At 37.7% G+C, this 23,130-nt stretch overlaps 1 protein-coding gene across 6 annotated transcripts in view; it reads right to left on the reverse strand.

Annotated features, from left to right (window-relative positions):
* The window catches only part of PPP2R3A (protein phosphatase 2 regulatory subunit B''alpha), a 172,052-nt gene that overhangs the window by 40,427 nt on the left and 108,495 nt on the right, over window positions 1–23,130 (reverse strand). For all 6 annotated transcript variants that reach the window (XM_032265761.1, XM_032265751.1, XM_032265727.1 and 3 more), the window contains 3 exons: window positions 13,279–13,353; window positions 5,693–5,779; window positions 2,047–2,203 (listed from right to left, as the gene is read on the reverse strand). In XM_032265761.1, coding sequence (XP_032121652.1) covers window positions 2,047–2,203; window positions 5,693–5,779; window positions 13,279–13,353 — 319 coding nt within the window. The remainder of the gene's footprint in view (window positions 1–2,046; window positions 2,204–5,692; window positions 5,780–13,278; window positions 13,354–23,130) is intronic.

A 23,130-nucleotide genomic window follows, 5' to 3' on the forward strand; every position in this document is an offset into this window, starting at 1 on the left:
TAACAGAGGTTCTCCATGAGGGCTCTGCCCATGCAGCAAATTTCTGCCTGGACACCCAGGTGTTTTAATACAACCTCTGAAATCTAGGTGGAGGTTCCCAAACCTCAATACTCAACTTCTGTGTACCCACAGGACCAACACCAAAGAAGCCACCAAGGCTTGGGGTTTTCACCCTCAAGCAATGGCCTGAGCCGAACGTTGGCCCCTTTTGGCCATGGCTAGAGCTGAAACAGCTAGGATGCAGGACACCATATTCAGAGGCTGCATAGGGCAGGGGGGCTCTGGGCAGCCCAGAAAACCATTTTTCTCTCCTAGGCCTCCAGGCCTATGATGGGAGGGGCTGTCATGAAGGTCTCTGACATGCCCTGGAGACATTTTCCCCATTGCCTTGGTTATTAGCATTTGGCTCCTGGTTATTTATGCAAACTTCTGCAGTGGGCTTGAATTTCTCCCCAGAAAATGGGTTTTTATTTTCTACTGCATCATCAGGCTGCAAATTTTCTAAACTTTTATGCACTGTCACCTCTCGAATGCTTTGCCACTTAGGAATTTCTTCCACCAGATACCCCAAGTCATCTCTCTCAAGTTCAAAGTTCCACAGATCTCTAGGGCAGGGGCAAAATGCCACCAGTCTCTTTGCATGGCAAGAGTGACCTTTACTCTAGTTCCCAAGAAGTTCCTCATCTCCACCTGAGCTTAAGCCTGGATTTTTACTGTCCATATCACTATCAGCATTTTGGTCAAAGCCATTCTACAAGTCTCTAGGAAGTTCCAAAGTTTCCCACATGTTCATGTCTTCTTCTGAGCCCTCCAAACTGTTCCAACCTCTGCCTTTTACCTAGTTCCAAAGTCACTTCCACATAGGTATCTTTAAAGCAGCATCCTACTCTACTGGTACCAATTTACTGTATTAGACTGTTCTCATGCAGCTACTAAAGACATACCTGAGACTGGGTAATTTATAACGGAAAGAGGTTTAATGGACTCACAGTTCCACACGGCTGAGGAAGCCTCACAATCATGGAAGAAGGCAAAGGAGAAGCAATGGCACATCTTACGTGGTGGCAGACAAGAGAGCATGTGCAGGGAAACTCCCCTTTATAAAACCATCAGACCTCATGAGACCTATGCAGTATCACGAGAACTGCATGAGAAAGACCACCCCTATGATTCAATTACCTGCCACTGGGTCCCTCCCACAACAGGTGGGGATTATGGGAGCTACAATTCAAGATGAGATATGGGTGGGAACATAGCCAAACCATACCATCATCTTTACAAAAAATACAAAAAAAATTAGCCAGGTGTGGTGGCATGGGCCTGTAGTCCCAACTACTTAGGGGCTGAGGTGGGAGGATGGCTTGAGCCCAGGAGGTCAAGGCTACAGTGAGCTGTGTTCATGCTACTGCATTCCAGCCTGGGTGACAAAGTGAGACCCTGTCTCAAAAAAATAAGAATATTAAATCAGTAGGCAATAGGTTCTAGATTTCACACTGGCAAAATGAAGCAAAAAGGGGATTATCATGTATTATGTCATTGCTTTCTGACAAAAGAAAGCACACAAAATTCATCTGCAGAGACAATATGGAACTAAATTTCCAAAAGTAAGTTTTTGTGAATCCTTGAAAACAAAACTTGGCAAATTAGAAACATTATTTTCATCCTTGGGTTTTTATAGAAATATTGTTAAGTGGAAAGGTTTACAAACGTGCATACATACTATCTTTCAAACAGATTTACACAGGTGTGGATCTTATTCAACTCATCATCAGAAAATACACACCAGCATAAAGACTCATCACTTTATCAAAACTAAGACTGTGACTGCTTACTTACCTCCAAACTCCTTTCTCCTACATCTGGCCTTTTATTAATTTAATAAAAAAATTATATTATCTTCACTCATCCCCGCTTAAAAATTCCTGGCTTGTAAAGAGGACTTGATGAGGTTTAGAATTTAGGAAATGGGAATTTCTCCTAATGAGTAGTGATGATTTATATAACTCTTCAAAATGGTTAAGTCTTAGCATCTACAGAATCACTCACCCTGATCATTGTATCGAGACAGATCAGCCTGGCTGATGTAGAGGTCATGATCAGTATCTAGTTCCCAGAATTTACAATAAATAACATAGAAATGTTCATAGGAGAAGTAATCTGTAATTTGGTTTATATCTTCCTCTTCTTCCAAAAGTGCTAGGGTCTGAAATGATATGAAAAGAAGAATTTAAAAATTATGAAAAAGCAGCTTTGGCCACTGTACAGAGTCTAGTGAATTTCTGTTTTAAACTGAATTTAACATTTTGTTTCTGGTACCAAATCAGAAACCTTTTAATAGGAAACCTCATCCTATCTTTAAGCAACTGATCTATCTATAAGAATTTACTGAGCTCTGTAATATGCTCAGTGAAGGGCTGGATGCAGTGGAGGATATAAAAGCAGGGGAAGGAAAGTACCATTACCTTGGGGACTATGTTGGTCAGAGGTCAGAGACTAGCATGCACAGAACAATTAGATCACGGTCTTAATTACTTGGCCAGAAACAAATAGTTTTTAACTTTCAAAGTTATGTGAGCAATATTAAGAGGAGTAGGCATCTACATAGAGGATTTGGTTTTGTAATAAAATCAAGTTTATATATCACAAAGGTTACTCATATATACAACAGATGATACATGGTGGCCTGGCATAGGCATGGCAGGTAGAGATGCAGGGCTCAGAGCTGGAAGTAAACCTGGATCTTCCCTGACTCACTGTATTCCCCTAGGGCAAACACCAGAATCAATGATATTGAACCCACAATTCTCTAGTCAGCCAAATTATTATATAAGTACACAGATAAAGACATTTTCAGAATTGAAAGACTTAGAAGAATAAACCACAGAAAACATAAGAATTATTAAAAAACCAAAATGAAATGGCAGAAATAAAATCAGATATATGAATAGTCACAATAAAGATAAGTAAATTACATCTCTCTATTAAAATGTTTTTTGATTGAGTATTAAAACCATGCCCCCAAAACAGACCTACCTATATGCATCTATAAGGGATACATCTAAAAAAGTATAATGAAGGTTAAAAAAAAAAAAAGATGGACAAACATACATGGTTAAATTTAACAAAAAATAATATAGAGTGCAAGGTAAAAAACATAAGGAACAAGGAGGACTATTTCATAATGCAAATGTTAGTATTCTGACAAAAAATTATTTTTTAAAATATAAACACTGGTAAACCAAAGTGCTCTGGCAAATTAAAAACAACATAAATTATTATTATTAAGTTATGGTAAATCTGCTTAATAGAAGATTATGCAGCCAGTAACAATTAAAAAGTTTACACTGAAAATCATGACATGGTACTTACAAAATATAGAAGATTGTACCCACCAAGAACAATGTAAAGTCCTAAACATACGTACATTCATATGAATGAGACTAGATGAATACAGACAAAAATGATACTAGTTGTATAAGGGTGATAAAATATAGTTTTTCTTCTGTTTTCCAAACTTGCTTATAATATTTTGTTTTATAAAATGCCCTTTGATACGTAAGAAGCAGAACACTTACAATAAAATACATATTTAGAAGCAAAGAGCTATCATTTTTACCCACTGGACTGGCATCAAATGAAGAAGACAGCAACTTTTGTTGCTGAGTAAGTGAAAGTAGCGCAGGCTTTTTGGAGGGTAACTTGGCAGAATCTATCAAATTAAAAATGCACATACTATTTGATTCAGGATTTTCCCTCCAGTGGTCTATTCTGTAGACATTCTTACTCATACACACACAAGAGGAGGGAACAAGGATGTTTACTGGATCATTGTAATAGAGGAACTCTGAAAATGATTTGAACACCAACAGAGGAATGTATAATTAATTACACTTTAGCCATGCAATTGATTATGCAGTAAAAGAATGAGATAGACTTATATAAATTGAAATAAACAGAACCCTGAGACACTGTTAAATGAAAAAACAAAGTTAACAGAATAGTATGAACCCATATATTTTTAAAAACTCTCAAAATAGCAGCCATACAAAACAAAACCATATACTACCTGTATATATTTACAAGAGAATAAAACCACAGACGATAAGGGTCCCCCTCTGGGGAAACGGAGTAAAATAGTAAGTGAAGAATAAATAGCGACTTCTGTTTACTTATTACTCTAGATGTGTTCATATTATTTGAATGTCTTATGAGTATTGTTTATGTACCAAGAGGAAGACTAAGGCGAAGGGCAGGGAAGGAAATGGAGGAGAAAATAATTCATGCTTTAGGAAGCAGAACACTTGAGTTCTTTTTCCAGTTCAGCAACTCACTTGGTGTGTAATCTTACAGAAATCATTTATTTGGGCCTCAAATTTTATCAACTGGCTAAAAAAAATGGATTAATTTTAAAAGCCGAAAAAGAAAAAAAGAAAAAATATGGATTAGGCTGGGTGTGGTGGCTCATACCTTAATCCCAGCACTTTGGGAGGCTGAGACGGGTGGATAATGAGGTTAGGAGTTTGAGACCAGCTTGGCCAACACAGTGAAACCTCGGCTCTACTAAAAATACAAAAATTAGCCGGGCATGGTGGCACACGTCTATAGTCCTAGCTACTTGGGAGGTTGAGGCAGGAAAATCACTTGAGCTTGGGAGGTGGAGGTTGTGGTAAGCCGAGATTGCACCACTGCACTCCAGCCTGAGCAACAGAGCGAGACTCTGTCTCAAAAAACAAAGAAACAAAAAAAGAGTATAAATTATAAAAATGATAAAGAAACTACAATCTGTAATGTGCTTCAGGAAAGTGGGAGATTATTATTATTACTCTTGAGGTATTATGGAATTACTGCCATTTTAACCCATCCCATATTACCTACTGAGAGCCCAGGCAGGCATCAGGTGTTCAATAAATATCAACACTGACTGTGATGATGACTGTTCATTTTAGAATAAAAAAAAGTTTGTATATCCATCATGGACTGCTAATTTTGCCAAGTCTTCATTATTTTGTCTGTCTCAAATGAAGATAGGAAAAAGTAAAGAGTAAATAAGGTTGTATTATTAGCCTAAATTTCATTTAGCATGATTCATAAAAATAAAACATTTCATTATCTCCCAAGTGTGAACAATTTCATTTTTTTTTTATGTTTATAGAAGCTTAATCAGGCATGAAAATTACTTCGGTAAAAGGCTCCCACTAGTGGTCAATACTTTCTCTCTCATTTGGTAAAATGAATAAAATAATTGAATAAAATGTATTCTTTCTTAAAAGGAATTTTTAGTACTTTTATCTAACAGGTGCTGGATACAGAATCATTGCTAAAAAGATCAATTTCAAAATCTTCTAATGCCTTTCCAAGACTCTTCCCAACCTAGCCCCAGCCCACCCCTCCAGGCTCATCTATTGTGAAGCCTTCTCTACATGTTTTTATACATGTCTATGGAATTTATCAAGTCAGGTGTGGTGTCTCTATATTTCTCTCTTTTGCTCCAGAGTACATGCCTGCAGGCAGAGATCCCTTATTATTCTCTTCATTTTTACCCCTTCACCCAAAACATTCCAGTGTCCCAGGAGAGGTATTTGATAACTGTTTAATAACTATTAAGTACTGACAGTGCTTTGAACAGAGTAAGCACTCAAGTATTTGTTAAATAAAATTGCTGATTACACATGAATTCTAATGAAAGGCATACTTGCAAAAAGTTGCTTTTTCTTATCTCCATCGAAGTAATTTTTCCACTCCAAGATCTGTTGACTGTGTAGAATATTCTCTGAATAACCTGGTTCCAAAAGGAAAATAAAACCAAATAAAAACATTAAAGATCTCCACTACTTTCTCAAAGGCCATCTTATGAACATACTTGGGACCAATTTAACTTTTAGTTTTTTGATTATGTTAAGTGTAATTCCTAGTAAAAATCAGCACTGTATGCTTAAATCTACATCTATATTTTCTAAATCTGCCTCTACACTTCTGAGAATAAAAAAGATCCTCTGCACACAAGTCTTCACTTCCCAGCTGCCTTCACATCACTTCTTTTGTTTACCTCTAATTTATACAGTAATGCCTGATTCAAGTAATGCTTACTGGGCTCAATGTTTTGGGAAGGCATATGAGATGGGAAATATCTGCTGGGTTGGCTTAATGATTAACTGGTCAGAAGGATGGCTATCAAGGTGATATGATTTAAGAGGGCCTTATTCTGGTTATTATCATCTTATTCACTTGAGACCAAGAGTGTTCAAGACTCTCTATGGAAATTCAAATATATCTGGGATAAGTTATATCCTAACATTTATTTGGGCATGAACATATTTGTTATTACCTGGTGTTTTAATGAGTTCAGCAGAATTGCAACTCTGGAGAAAACCTTGGATAGAATGGGAGAAGAGATAAGCAGCAAATGTGTCTAGGTTGAGGATGTGTGTGCTGTGCTGTAGGAGAGGATCAGAGAAGGAAGATGGAAGCTGCAGACCTGGAGGTAGGAGGTCACAGTGTATCCTCAACAATTTTACCTGCAGTCATTCCTACCTACTTCATTTCCCTTTCACCGATTACTTTTCTTCTCCTAAAGGAAGCAGTGGTAAGAAGAGTAATTTAAGCAGCTTTTTTTTTTGGGGGGGGGGGGGGGGGGTGCATTTTGCTTTTATTTTGGTAGTGTAATAATACAGAAATCCTTTATCTTTGGTGGTTTTATCATGGAAGAGATTAGATCTCTTTTTCAAGCTATTTTGAAAAAGAAGAACAAAGGAGGCAAGATATTTGGATATCTTTCCCAAGAATAGGTCTAATGTGGGACTAAACCACCTTTCTTTTCTGGATTCTTCAGCAGAAAGAGTGGTTCTTCAACTGAACAGGGAAAAAACTAATATCAGGATGAAAGTCTAGATTTCAGCTGTCCAGCCTTCACCACCCCACCCCTGCTATCACGGCTAACCCCTCTGACCCTCCAGAATTGGGCTCAAGTGCCACACTCCATAGGAGGTCCCAGAACAGGGACTGACTGGAGTTCTGCCTTCTTTCCTCCCACTGCCACCTGAGCCTCCTCTAGCTGTCCCTGTGGTTATTCTAAACCCTGGTGCACCTGACCATCATCACCTCCAAACACTAAGAGACCAGGTCTTTCTTGACTTGTATTCCAGCATCTTATATGGTGCTCTCTGTATATCAGGTTGTCCATAACTACTTGATAAAATAATGAGGTTTGAAAGTTGTGGAACAAAGATTTTTGTATTATCTTTGTGTTAAGAGAATACAGTTGGCTTCATAAATATTTGAACAACTCTACTCAGAATTTTGCATAGCAGATGGATGCCAACCCAAGAAAGGTCTCTAATTTCTCTAATTAGTATTTCATATATATCAGTACTTGTTCTCTATTATTTATAGATAGAATCATATAAAATGTGCAAAAAACACAAAACAGGGAAGTGTACTATATTCAAAATGATTGTGAAAGATGCTACTAATATAGTAATGTTTAATCTTGAGAAAAAAATAAGACTACATTTTAGAGGTGATCAAGATCTGAGTGGCTATTGGGTGCAAGAAGAAGCTGACTTGTTCTGTGTTGCGCCAAAGGGAAGAATTAGAACTGCTAGATAGAAATGTATTTATAATGAAATGCTTCAATATAAGGAAGACTTTCCTAAAATTAGCCCTATAAAGCAATGAGTTTTTGTGAAGTTTCTTTTCACCACAAGTATTTACGAATAAGCTGACAGGATTCCTGACTTAGGTGGGAGCTGGGACTAGCCAGTGTCTAATTTCTTTACTGGCCCCAACCACTCAGACTCTGAGGACACTGAGGACAGAGAACATGTCTTACTCAATATTGCATTCTTAGCACTAGCTTGGCGGAAGTTTATATAAAAATGATGGAGGATTTTTAGCACAGAAATTTTATGTATGAAAATAAACATTAAGAATTTCACTTATCATAATTCCATGTCTCCTCTCTCTCAAGTTAAAGTCAGTTTCAATACATATTATTAATTACTCCACATTTTTCTGTTGAAGATTTTTTTTTTTTTGAGATGGAGTCTTGCTCTGTCACCCAGGCTAGAGCGCAGTGGTGATCTCGGCTCACTGCAACCTCCACCTCCCAGGTTCAAGCAATTCTCTGCCTCAGCCTCCTGAGTAGCTGGGATTATAGGTGTGTGCCATCATGCCTGGCTAATTTTTGTATTTTTAATACAGACAGGGTTTTACCATATTGGCCAGGCTGGTTTCAAACTCCCGATCTCGTGATCCGCAGCCTCGGCCTCCCAAAGTGCTGTGATTACAAGTGTGAGCCACCATGCCTGGGTGATTTTTGTCTTATTTCTTGATTTTGAATGTAAATTTATCTCACAGTATAAGTTTTCTATCTAAAATTTATATACTCAAATACTTTACGTAATTTATGAAATTACTGTGTTAAAAATTATAAAACTTTATAATTTGTATTCATTCTTGCTTATTTTATCTCCTCTTCTTTTTAACAGAATTTTAAAAATCTGCAGTTTGATTGTTAGACATTTCCTATTTTTAGCCTGTGCTAACCTACTTTTCTAATACTATAAAACAATGTATTTGTATTCCATTTTTTCACAGCCTAAATTTCCTTATTCTGTGTAGAATATTCTCTGAATAACCTGGTTGCAAAAGGAAAACCACACTTCATCAGCACATTTGTTGGTTTCCACATCACTGATTCAGCACTTTAGATGGTTGAGGTAGGAGCACCATCTAGTGGTAAAGCATGTAGCTGCTGACTCTACATTAATCACTATTGTTTTTCTAACTGCTCACTTTTAAGTAAATAAAATTCATCACCATTTAAAATATCAAATAAAATTAAAAAATAAATCATAATTAGAACAACTATTTACTACTAGTTAAATAAATGAAATTTGGCCATCTTTCACTAAGGGGTCTTTAGTCAATTTGATATACAAGTTGAATCATAAGTCAGTTTCCTTTCTTCTTGGTATCTATTGAATTGGAAACCTCGAATTCACAAATATAGGTCACCAGGAATGGAAATGTTTGATGGCTCTGTCATACAGTTTTTGACAAATGAGTTAAATACAGACATAGAAGTTACAAATAATTTTACTATGTATGTATACAGAAGAACAAACTCCAATGCTAGAAGCCTGGCTGTCACTTGGCAGGAGTGGTGAACAGATTTCAAATTCACTCTTTGGTTAACACAGCTCAGATAAGTATTTCTTCATGGTCTTCTGTAGAGTTAGGACTTTAAAAAATGTATCTAATAAAAATATTTTTTTTCTCTGTTAAGAGGAAAAGTCTTCACGGGGGAAGAGTTAGTAAGCTCTTAGTGTGAGCCGTCTCCACCATAGCTTAGTCATCTAGGAAAATCAGTACCTTGGCCTCCACAAGGAAAATCCTGGCATTTCAGCCTACAGTGGTGGATTCAGGCCAATCAAGATACTGAATATAACACTAAGACAGGCAGTGGAGCAAGCCACAGAAATATCTTTACTGCCAGCACCAGTGTCATAAAGACGTATTTTAAATCTCATTGCTTATTTTAAAAACTCAAGTGAGCACTTCTTTCCTCAAAAGTTGGCATATGTTGGTTTGGATAGGCAAAACCTTTTATTCAATGGCAATTTTTGCACAGCATGTAAAACTGCACTCAAGGGCGATGATTTCTGGTATTTCTAATTTTCATTTTCATTCAATATCAAAGACTTATTTCTCAACTGCTAACTCTTTTTGGAAATAAGAATACAGACTGACTTTAGTTTCAATCTCTTTTTTGGGTACTGATGTCCTTCTTTGCTGTACACATAGCTGGTGGTCTATTTTTCCAGTCTAAAAACACTGACAAATTAGCTAAACAAAGTCTTTTCCTGTAACACAGATTTTCAATGATACATAGAAAACAAAAGTTTTCTAACTTTCCTTCATCATATATCTACACATAACCTAATATTTGAATCATATTGTGTGTCAGTGGTTTCTTCCAAATGCAAACTGAAATAACTAAGGAACACTAGCATGCAAACATAATAATTGTTCTTCTATACTGTATGCCATGAAGGTTATGTTAACATTCAATAGGGTCACATGATAAAATAATTTTGCTTTTTCTGAGACAGTTGTCATTAATTCTGAGGCTGGGCTTTATATGTGTCTTAGAAATAGTGTGAAGCTATCTGTTTTTGCCATGAGCAGGGTAGAGAATGATGGCCTTTTTAGTTTGGTCACTTTTATGTCTAACAACAAAATTAATTTCATACAAGAAGGCCTTATTTTATATTTGTTCTAGAAAAACTCACTGTACTCTGAAATAATGCAATGGTTTCAATGACTTCATGCCATTATTTGACCAAGTTTCATAACAGAAAAGGCACTGAGGAGAACAGATAACCAGTCTAATAAAATTCTATTTCCAGATATTGTTTTTATACTTTTTATTTGCCCTTTTTGTGAGTTTATCACAGTGACAGTTATTCACTTATCTCAGTACATATTCACATGAAATGTTCTCAATTAGGTCTTATTTACTATTTATGTTATGGTGCTGTTTTGAGTAGCCATATTATCATTTTATCACAAGTATTTTACACAAGTGACTATTTCTGAGTAATAGATTCACTTTTGTGCATTGGAGATAAAGCAGCATAATACTATTAACAAAGTGTAAATTTAACAAATGTAAAGTTATATGCAAATGTCATGAAAATATTACAGCAGAGATAATTAACTCTACCCTATTGACCAGTATAGTTCATTTTGTTCAACTATTATTAACATGGCACTATTTATTAGTAAATGTGAATTATATGTGAACAAAATGGTTTCATGGCTTTTCAGTCTAAAATATAAAACTTCCTGGGGACCACTTGCTGGATGACCAAATACCACTGAATGTCCAAGTACTTCAAAAAATATTAAACTACATGTTCATTAAGATTATGAAAGAAAAAAAAAGGAAATAGCAAACTAGAAAGCATAGAGAAAAAATTTATTTCCATTTTACTTTTTTGTTCTTTAACATCTCTAAGAATACATGCCAATACTTTGGACTAGTTTAATTCCAACTTGTTTGGACTAGCTTATTTCTAACATCTTTTCCAACTCTTAAGAGTGTAAATTATGGTGTTAATATGTCCTGTGTTTTCTGAACAGTCAATATTCAGAACTCAATAATTCCCTTTGGGATTGCAGCCAGAGCTGGTGTAGAACTTTTTTTTTTTTTTTTTTTTTTGAGACAGAGTCTTGCTTTGCCTCCTAGGCTGGAGTGCAGTGGTGAGAATCTCGGCTCACGGTAACCTCTGCCTCCTGGGCTCAAGTGATTCCCATGTCTCAGTCTCCCAAGTAGCTGGGAGTACAGATGCGCACCATCATGCCTGGCTAACTTTTATATTTTTAGGACAGATGGGGTTTTACCACGTTGGCCAAGCTGGTCTTGAATGTCTGGCCTCAAATAATCTGCCTGCCTCAGGCTTCCAAAGTGCTGGGATTACAGGCATGGGCCACTGCGCCTGGCCTAGAATTCTTAAACATGGATAATTTCATGTATTCACTCAGTACATATTGACTGTGTGTATTATTCCAGGGTACTATTCTAGGTATTCTGCTATTCTAGGGTACTATTCCAGGTACTGAGGATATAGACAAAGTTCCTGCTCACCTGGAGCTTATATTACAGAGATGGAGATGGACAATAAACAAACAAAAAATTAAATATCAGATGATTAGCGCTAAGAAGAAAAATAAAGCAGGAAAAGGAACAGAGTGAAGTGGGAGGGGTAGAGAAAGAAAGGTTACAAAAACAGAGAGTGATCACGGAAAGCCTCACTAAATAAGGGAACAGGTATCTGGATGAAATTGGGGAGTGACAATGTGGAAATCTGTAGGAAGAGGATTCCAAGCAAAGGAAAGAGGAAGAACAAAGCCTCTGAGGCAGAAGTGGGTTTGGTTCGCTCAGCTCATCGTGGCTGAAGCAGAGTAAGCAAAGGAGTGGGAGGTAGGAGATAAGATCAGAAAGCAGGGGTTGCCAGGATGTGGGAGGATAATGGAGAGTTTTGGCAAGGACTTTGGGTTTTATTCTGTATGAGCTAGGAAACTACTGGCAGGTTTGAGCAGAGGAGTGACATGATCTGGGTGATTTTTTTAAAGGACAATTGTTTGCTTTGTGGAGGCTAGACTACAGGGCAATCAGGGTGGTAACAGGGAGCCAATTAGAAATAAACAAAGTTTGAAATGAGGGCGACAGGCCAGGTTGATTGTGGTAGAGGTAATTTAGTAGAGAGTCACAGTTAACAGGAAAAAATAACTTCTGAGATTGTCTTAGATAACAGTGACACCTTCTGGCTCAAATAAAATCTTACAAAATTTTTTCTTTTTCCAACCCAACTCTTGCAGGACAAAAGAGCCAATGCAAAAGCACTGAATGAAAAATAAAGTTCTGCAGGAGGATAAGAAAACAGTAGTATTTTGTAACTTGGCAGAACCTCACATATCCTTGGCCAACAAACTGTACCCTAAGTATAGGCGGGTGGTCCTCAGAAGAGATTGCCCCGTTTAGCTGAGGAATCTGAGCCACAGGCAAGGGCCATCTCATTTAAGAATGTGTCTGTGAATGGCCCTGGGGCTGGTCTGTGGAATGTCCCCAAAGATAATGTGGGAGCTAGCGCAGGGTGCATGAAATGGCTACTCCATGCCCTGTGGGCCTGTGTGCACTCACTCATCATTCCTGCACTATCTGGGACAGACCAAATGAGACTGTGCCTGAGAAACAGGAAGTGCGAGCTCCTCACAAAATGGGAATATGATCACTGTTATTTTAAATTCTTTTTTTTTTTCTAATCGGGCTGACTATATATGGCTTGTATATTTTAAATTCTTACATTGTTCACACAAATTATTTCTCATTATCATTTCCAGGTCTAACTTTGAGGTACTAGAGACCAATCTTTTTCTGGGACAGGGACAGGCTGTTGAAAATTCTTTTCAGTCTTACTTGGAAATGCTAAAGATCAAATGGATATCAATATTCATAGCACAGCAAAAGGTATGCCTCATAAAACCAGACAAAAGGAATATATTACTTTAACATTGTAAGTATTAGGCACAAACAAGGAAAATAGGTAAAAATGAAGAAATTATGAATTCAATTTCATTTTACCTTCCTTTCACTTAAAACAATCATTATAGTCCATGTTACCTTTTGCACAGATATTTGAAATTCTGGATAGTAGACAGTGATAAAAAGGTGACTTATGGAGTTATATTAAGAAAAAAGATGACTCAGCCTACCGTGGTGATATAGCGAGAGTGGAATTCTGGAGCATCTTTCAGGAACGTGAGACCAGGGTGTGTATCCACCACATCCTGAAAGAGATCAAAACAAAACTAAATTAACAAGCATACAAAAATTATGCCTATAGAAGCTTTTCCTTTCTGTATATGTTGCCAGTTGAGCAAACCTGCTATTTTAGAATGAATAATGCACTTAAGATTTAATTCTTTATTAAATTCAAATTTCATTATAAGCATACTTATGTGTGCTTTTCTGTATATGTAGTATACTTCAAAAAAAAGTTAGTTTGATTTTAGCTGTATTTGGTAATTTGTGAATCAAATGTCTCTGAGGTATGTACTATAATTCTAACACATCAACAGCACATCAGAAAAATTCATCCCACAGATTATTGTAGAGGTATTATGTAAAGTGTATTTACACAGAAAGGATGTGGTGGATAGTAGACACAAGCCAATGAAATGATCCTCTTTCATAATCTAGAAACATGGGAAATATTTTTTGTAAAAAAAACCCAGCCATGTATTCAAGTAGTTTCAATCTCTCGTTGTTAAGCTGTGTAAGCCAGTTAATGCCCATCAGATTTTATCATAATTGTGTGGATAAATCATTTCTCAAATTAGAATTTTATTTATTTTTAAATCTTTATTCTTGCTATCATTGAAGACTACTGAAATATTAAAACCTTAAAATACTGTTTTTATTTTCAAGTTAGATTTTTAAAGCATTCTGAATGAGCCCAGAGAATATATTAGAGATAATTACTATTAACTAACCAGAGGAAACAGATATGCCACTACAGATCTAATCTATTAATTGGCTTGTCATCAACAGACATCAAGTATATCTCTTTTCTTTGTTTCTTCAGAGCAGTTGGTTATATTTAACCAATATATAGTCTCAAACCAATGGCGCTATTTCTTTAACTTTTTTTTAGACTTCTTACTATTATACATGTTACATAATTTTTATTTTTTGAGATAGAGTCTCGCTCTGCCTCCCATGCTGGAGTGCAGTGCTGCTTGGCTTACTACAACCTCTGCATTTCTGAGTTCAAGTGACTGTCATGCCTCAACCTCCTCAGTAGCTGGGACTACAGGTGTGTGCCACCATACCCAGTTAATTTTTGTATTTTTAGTGGAGATGGGTTTTCACCATGTTGGCCAGGCTGGTCTTGAATTCCTCGCCTCAAGTGATCCACCCACCTCGGCCTCCCAAAGTGCTGGGATTACAGGCATGAGCCACTATGCCTGGCTAACTTTTTATTTGGAAATAATCTTATACTTAGAAAAAATATTATAGAAAAATTTCCTATGTCCCCCTCCCAGCTTCCCTTAATGGTAACAAGTCACAAATAATAGTATAATGATCAAAACTAGAAAATGAACATAGATACGATATTAAACTACAGACCTTATTCAAATCTCACTAGTTTTACCCCAAATGTCTTTTTCTGTTACAGGATCTTACACTGCATTTAGCTTTTGTGTCTCACTGGTCTCTTCTAATCTGTGAAAGTTCGTTAGTCTTTCCTTATGATTCTGATGCTTTTAATAAGTCTGGTCAGTTATTCTGTAGAATGTCTCTCCATTTGGTTTTGAAGTCTGCTCATGATTAAGGTTACATGTTTTTGGCAGGAGAACAACAGAAGTGATGTGTCCTTTTCAGTGCATCACTGGGCATACATAATACAGAGGGTATGTGATGTTGGTATGTCTTGTATTTGATGTTAACTTTGATCACACTTGGTTCAAGTGGTGTCTGCTGCATTCTCCACTGTAAAGTTACTATTTTTTTTCTTAATAATTGATAAATATCATGGCGGCAGATACTTTGAAAGTGTCAATATCCTATTTCTCCTCAAAACTTATCTCACTCATTTTAGCATCTATTGGTAGATTATGCCTGCAACATTTATATTGTATTATTTACTTAATAGTGATTTTGTCCATACTCCATCTACATTTCTTAATTGGAAATCTTCTATGAGGAAGAGCTGTCTCTTCTCTCCTATTTATTTATTGAGATGGAGTCTTGCTTTGTCATCCAGGCTGGAGTGCAGCAGTGATGCAAATCTTCGCTTACTGCAACCTCAGCTTCCTGGGTTCATGCAATTTTCCTGCCTCAGCCTCCTGAGTAGCTGAGATTACAGGCGTGTGCCACCATGCCCGGCCTATTTATTTTTTTAATGGCACAGACTTATGGGTATTTATTTTATTCTATGGGTTACAATCCTGTACTATCATCATTCTGTTTCTCAAATTGATCTAGCTTTGGCCATTAGGAGCTCCTTCAGGTTTGGCTCCTGTGTTCTTTTTTTATTTTTATAAGAAATAAAACTCTGTCACCCAGACTGGAGTATAGTGGCTCCATCTTGGCTCAGTGCAACCTCTGCCTTCCAGGCTCAAGTGATCCTCCTCCCTCAGCGCCCTAAGTAGTTGGAACTACAGGCGTGTGCCACCATGCCTAATTTTTGTATTTTTAGTAGAGATGGGGTTTCACCATGTTGCCCAGGCTGATCTTGGAACTCCTGGGCTCAAGCGATCTGTCTGCCTTGGCCTCCCAAAATGCTGGGATCATAGGCATGAGCCACTGCACTGAGCCACCTGTGTTCTCTTGATATGCCCCTGTCCTTTTATGGGCACTTCAATATTTTCTGGCATAAGATGATCCATATTTATCTTGTATTTTCCTTGCCCCAGCCCTAGTATACCAACCTTTTGTCTAAGAAGCCCTGGTTCCTTTCATTGAAGAACGGTATTTAGAAACCAAATCTGGGTGTGAAATGTGTCCATTACTACTAGAATAGTATTTCGTTGTGTATATACACCACATTTTCTTTATGCCTTAATTCACTGATAGACATTTAGGTTGATTCCATATATTGTTCAGCTTTGGTTAGTTTCCTCATTCATTTGCTGATCAGTACTCTGCTGTCAACTCATGGAGAAACTTCTGAAGATCTCTGAGGATTTTTCTCCATGCAGTTCTCTCCTCCTTGGTACTCTGGCCTGAGAATTCTAGTCATCTTGGTCCTCTTAGACCTTCAGGCTCTGTCTCCTAAACTCAAGGAGTCCACTTCTCAGCCTGGGTTTCCCATTCTTGCACCATGACTTGAAAACTCTCCCAAACCAGTATGCTCTCTCAATCATGGGACTCACCTTGTTTCTGTCTCTCAGGAATACATCACTGTTTTGTTGCCTGATGTGCAGCATCTTGAAAGCCATTGTTTTATATTTCTTGTCTGTTATTTTCTGTTATTTCAAGTGGGAAGGTAAATCCAGTATCTCTTACTCTTCCTGGTCAGAAGTGGCAAATCTGATTTTTCTCTGTTAATTTTATTTTCTCCTACTTTATTGAGTTCTTTTATTGAGTTAGTTTTATTACTGACTTTTCTGAATTTTCAAACTTTACTGCCATGTTATTTGCAAAAAGATACTTTTACTTCTTTAACCAATTTTATGCTTCTAGTTGTTTTGTCTTAGACAGTTACTACAGTACAGTGCTGAATAGTAGTGGAGATAGTGGGCATCCTTGCCTTGTTCCTGATCTTTGTTGAAATGCCTATGGTGTTTTCTCATTAAATAAGACAGATGTTGGCTTTAACACTAAGGTATATGTATTTCATCATGTTAAGAAAGTATTTCAAGGGCCGGGCGCGGTGGCTCAAGCCTGTAATCCCAGCACTTTGGGAGGCCGAGGCGGGTGGATCACGAGGTCAAGAGATCGAGACCATCCTGGTCAACACGGTGAAACCCCGTCTCTACTAAAAATACAAAAAATTAGCTGGGCATGGTGGCGTGTGCCTGTAATCCCAGCTACTCAGGAGGCTGAGGCAGGAGAATTGCCTGAACCCAGGAGGCGGAGGTTGCGGCGAGCCGAGATTGTGCCATTGCACTCCAGCCTGGGTAACAAGAGCGAAACTCCGTACCCCACCACCAAAAAAAAAAAAAAAGAAAGTATTTCAAATGTGGAGACATTTTTTTCCCTTGGATATGACATAGGACATTAATAAATGATATGGTTTGGATCTATTTCATGCCAAATCTCATGCTGAATTGTAAGCTCCCGTGTTGCAAATGGGGGCCTGGTGGGAGGTGACTGGATCATAGGGTGGATTTCTCTTGAATGATCTAGCATCATCCTCTGGGCGCGGTCCTCAAGATACTGAGTTCTCATGAGATCTGGTTATTTAAAATTGTGTGGCAACTCCCCAACACCTTGCTCCTGCTCTCGCCAAGTGAGATGCTGGCTTTCCCCTTGTCCTTCTGCCATGATTGAAAACTCCCTGAGGCTTCACTGTAGGCTGAACAGATGCTAGCACCATACTTCCTATAATACCTGCAGAACTGTGAGCCAATTAAACATCTTTTCTTTATAAATTACCTAGTCTCTGTTATTTCTTTACAGCAATGCAAGAGGAGCTTAACATAATAAATATCTTAATATTGAACCAATCTTGCCTTCCTGGAATAAATCCCACTCAGTCACAGTGTATTGTTTGGTAATATTTTATTATCTTTTATCATTAATCTTGAAGCTATATTTGTTGGCAGTTTTATTCTCTGGATTGTCTTTTCCTGATTTAGGTACCAGTGTTATACTTGCGTCACACAGGGAGTTTGAAATTTTTCTTCCTTTTCTTTGAGACATAGTCTCACTCTGTCGCCCAGGCTGGAGTGCAGTGGCATGATCTCAGCTCATTGCAATCTCCACCTCCCAGGTTCAAGGAATTCCCTGCCTCAGCCTCCCCCGTAGCTGGGATTATAGGCACCCACCACCATGCCCAGCTAATTTTTGTATTTTTAGTAGAGATGGGGTTTCACCATGTTGGCCTGGCTGGTCTTGAACTCCTGACCTCATGATCCACCTGCCTTGGCCTCCCAAAGTGGTGAGATTACAGGCCTGTCACTGTACCCGGCCCTTCCTTTTCAATACTCTGAAATATTTTATGGAGGATTCAAACTATCTGGTTGTTGAAGGTTTGCTAGAATTCCCCTGTAAAACTACCTAGGCCTAGTGCTTTTTTGTGTAGTAGTTTTGTAATAATATCTGTATTTATTCTATAAAAGCTAGTCTGTTTACCTTTCTAAATAAAATGGAGTCAATATGGGTCAAACATATTTTCCTAGGAAACTGTAATCATCTAGGGTTTCAAATTTATTTTCCTAGATGTCTGCAAGGTAGCCTTTCATTATTTTTAAAAAGTTTCTTCTGGCTGCGTGAGGTAATTCATGTGTAATTCCAGCACTTCGTGAGGCCAAGGTGGGAGGGTCACTTGAGCCCAGGAGTTCAAGACTAGCCTGGGCAACATAGCAAGACCTTGTCTCTATAAATAATTAAAAAATTAGCTGGGGGTGGTGGTGCACATCTGTTGTCCCAGCTACTTGGGAGGCTAAGGTGGGAGAATTGCTTGAGCCCACATAGTTGAGGCTGCATTGAGCTGTAACTGCCACTGTACTCCAGCCTGGAAAACAGAGTGAGATCCTCCTGTTATTTCTTATTTTGTATATTAGTGTATTCTCCCTTTTTTTCTTAGTTAGTTGTTTGTTCATTTTGTTAATGACTTCCCATAACCAAAATTTCAATTTATTAAAAGTGCCATTGGTTTTCTATTCTCTGCCTTCTTAGTTTCTGATCATTACTGGGACTAGGAGAGGGGTACATGAGGCTTTGCTATACCAGTATGTATACATTTCAAAATTCTCCATAATAAAAAATTTATATATATACACATAGTATAAAATCAAGGCATAATACAAGCATTTATATAAATAAACATTCTACCAACCTACCCCACCCTTCCATCTTTAGCCTCATTTCTTTCTAATCATTTACACTTTTAGGTCTTTTGCTAGTTACCTCTATAATTAAACATGTATTTAACTATAATTACTTTATTACTTTATCAACTTTAGAAAATACTGATTTTTTGCTAGGAAATATGTGGATTTACTTCATTTATACTGCCCTACTTTACTCCCCTATCCCAATATTTGAGGTTATGATGTTCAGTTCTTCTGTTGATTATCTTTGTAAGCTGTAAAACATTTATCCATGTAATTATCTTTCTTTCATTTCTCTCCTTCCTTCCCTCCCTTCTTCCTTCCTTCCTTCTTCCTTCCTCTTCCTTCTCTTCCTTTCATTTCACTCTGTCGCCAGGCTGGAGTGCAGCGGCACGATCTCAGCTCACAAGTGATTCTCCTGCCTCAGCCTCCTGAGTAGCTGGGATTACAGGCACGCATGACCATGCCTAGCTAAATTTCATATTTTTAGTAGAGACAAAGTTTCACCATGTTGGCCAGGATGCTCTTGATCCCTGACCTTGTGATTCACCCGCCTCGGCCTCCCAAAGTGTGGGCATTACAGGCGTGAGCCACTGTGTCCAGCTATCCATCTACATTCCATTCATCTTAGTTCCTTACTTTCCTTTTACATAGGATTATAGCACCCCATCCCTGTTTTCTCTTCTTCTCCCTCTCTTTTCCCTTCACATTTTATTGGCAATATTTTGACTTTTATGTTGTGCAATTTTTTTTATACTGTTCTACAACCACAATAAAATTTTCTATAGATTATCCATACAAGTGATTTTAGGTGCTATAAACTGTTTTTATGATATTTTTACTATACAAATATGGTTGAACATTAGGCCAGGCAATCTATGAGGAATGTATTTCATTGTGTACAGGTCCAGCATCAGGCTCTTGGAATGTTCAAAAGATTATTTCTGGCATTGAGGTTAAACTGTCTTTTCTAACTGCATCAGCTGTTCATAATCATGCTACGTTTTAGTTTGCTTCTTGTTTAGATCATGGCTGTCTTATACAGGTTTTTCATTTTTCCTGGAGTTTCTGTTTTTCTTTAACTTACTGATACAGAATGCTGTGCCTTCATCATAGCCCTAAGTAGCTTGTTTCCTTATTCTCAAATGTAACCGTATTGCAGAGTTGCTCCTTGCCTCCCTCCTCCCCTATCATGGAGAAGACCTGCTTGGAGAAATCTTACCACCTTCTCTCTTCTGAACTGGCAGCTCTTCAGTTACCATCCTGACATTGCCCTTGATTGCTTCTCTGGATTGAATCCACTGTGTCCTAGATCTTACGCATTCCTCCTTCTTGGTTTACTTACTTTGCTGCAGTATATATGCAAGCAACTGTCTAAGAAATAAAGAGGTAACTGATAAAGGAGATAAATTTTCTGAGTCCATGAATGTCCAGGAATCAGGTTTATGTGAACCTCATTCCTAATTAGTAGGTTGGCAAGATACAGCAATCTAAGATCAAACCCATTTCCTGAAGGTTGCCAGTGAGTCTCTAATACCATCCTAGTCTCTTCATCTACATTTTTCTAAAACTTCAAGGACATGTTTGTGCATGTGTCTTAAAAAATTCATAATTGTTGGCACTCAGTGGCTTTTTGTTTTTTGAGACAGAGTTTCGCTCTGTCACCCAGGGGGGCTGCAGTGGCATGATCTCAGCTCACTGCAACCTCTGCCTCTCAGGTTCAAGCAATTCTTCTGCCTCAGCCTCCCAAGTAGCTGGGATTATAGGTGCATACCACCATACCTGGCTAATTTTTGTACTTTTAGTAGATATGGGGTTTCACCATGTTGGCCAGGCTGGTCTCAAACTCCTGACCTGAAGTGATTCACTCACCTTGGCCTCCCAAAGTGTTGGGATTACAGGCATGAGCCATGGTGCCTGGCCTCAGTGGTTCTTTTTAACCAAAGACTTATATCTTTTAGCTCTGGAAAATGATCTGTATTATTTTATCCTATGATTTTTTTCTCTCCACTTTTCCCCTTCTTTCTTCCCCAGACACCAGTTAGTTAGATATTAAAATTTCTGAAGTGGTCCTCTATGTCTCTTTTCTTTTTCTCTCTTTCTTTCTCTCTGAGAGATATCCTCAACTTTAGTTTCCAGGTTTTATGCTGAACTTTTGGTACTTACATTTTAAAATTTTAAGAGCTTTTTCTGGCGTCAGCATTCTGTTTTCATAGAGTTTATTCTTGGTTTTGTTCCTTTTTACATGTATTTAAATTGACAAATAAAATTGTACATATTTATCATATACAATGCATTGTTTCAAAATATTTATTGTGGAATGGCTAAATTGAGTTATTAACATGTATTATCTCATTTTTTTTTGTAGTGAAAAAAACAAAATATACTGTCTTAGCAATTTTTAAGAATAGGACACATTAACAATAGTAACCATTTTGTGCAACAGATCTCTTGAAATTATTCCTATTTAGCTGACATTTTGTATTTTGATCAACATCCTCCCAACCTTGGTTATTAGTCCGTTTTCACACTGCTATAAAGAACTACCTGAGACTGGGCAATTTATGAAGAAAACAGGTTTAACTGACTCACAGTTCTGCAGACTGTATAGGGGGCATGCCTGGGGAGGCCTCAGGGAACTTACAATCATGGCAAAAGGTGAAGGGGAAGTAAGCGCATCTTCATATGGTGAGCAGGAGAGAGTCAGAGATCAAGGGGGAGGTGCTACACACTTTCAAACAACTAGATCTCCTGAGAACTGTATCATGAGACAGCACTAGGGGGATGGTGCTAAGCTGTCAGATACCACCCCTGTAATTCAATCACATCCCACCAGGCCCACCTCCAACATTGGGAATTACAATTCAACATAAGATTTGGGTGAGAACACAGAGCTAAACCGTATCACTTGGTAATTACCATTCTATTTTACTTCTATGAGTTTACCATTTTTAGATTTACATATAAGTGAGATCACGTAGTATTTGTCTTTCTGTGCCTGGCTTACTTCACTTAACATAATGCCCTCCAAATTCATCCACGTTGTTGCAAATAATAGAATTTCCTTCTTTGTTTAAAGCTGAATAGTATTTCATTGTACATATATAGACCATATTTTCTTTTTTTTTAAGTTTTAAGTTCAGATGCTCATGTGCTGATTTGTTACATAGGTAAACTTGCGTCATGAAGGTTTGGTTGTACAGATTATTTTATCACCCAGGTATTAAGTCCATTACCCATTAGTTATTTTTCCTGACCCTCTCCCTCTTCCAACCCCCACAACCTTGAATAGGCCCCAGTGTCTGTTTGCTTCCCTCTGTGTGTTCTCATCATGTAGCTCCCACTTGTAAGTGAGAACATGTGGTATTTAGTTTTCTGTTAGGTTTGCTAAAGGTAACGGCCTCCACCTCCATCCATGTACCTGCAAAGGGCATGATCTCATTCTTTTTTATGGCTGCATAGTATTCCATGGTGGGTATTTGTATCACATTTTCTTTATCCAGTCTATCATTGATGGGCATTTAGGTTGATTCCATGTCTTTGCTATTGTGAACAGTGTTGCAATGAATATACACGGCATGTTTCTTTATAAGAGAATGATTTATATTCCTTTCTATACATACCCAGTAATAAGACTGCTGGGTCAAATGGTATTTCTATCTTTAGGTCTTTGAGGAATTGCCACACTGTCTTCCATAATGGTTGAATAATTTATACCCCCACCAACAATGTATAAGCATTCCATTTTGTTCACAACCTTGCCCGTATATTTTTTGACTTTTTACTAATAGACATTCTGACTGGTGTGAGATGGTATCTCATTGTGATTTTGACTTGAATTTCTCTAATAATCAGTGATGTTGAGTTTTTTTCATGATTGTTGGCCACATGTATGTCTTTTGCTCACTTTTTTATGAGGTTTTTTTTTTTTTTTTTTTTTTTGAGATGGAGTTTCACTCATGTTACCCAGGCTGAAGTGCAATGGCGCGATCTCGGCTCACCGCAACCTCCGCCTCCTGGGCCCAGGCAATTCTCCTGCCTCAGCCTCCTGAGTAGCTGGGA

This window comes from Sapajus apella, unplaced genomic scaffold, assembly GCF_009761245.1.
Source record: "Sapajus apella isolate SASKATOON/1434 unplaced genomic scaffold, GSC_monkey_1.0 scaffold4, whole genome shotgun sequence".
Classification (NCBI taxonomy): Eukaryota; Metazoa; Chordata; class Mammalia; order Primates; family Cebidae; genus Sapajus; species Sapajus apella.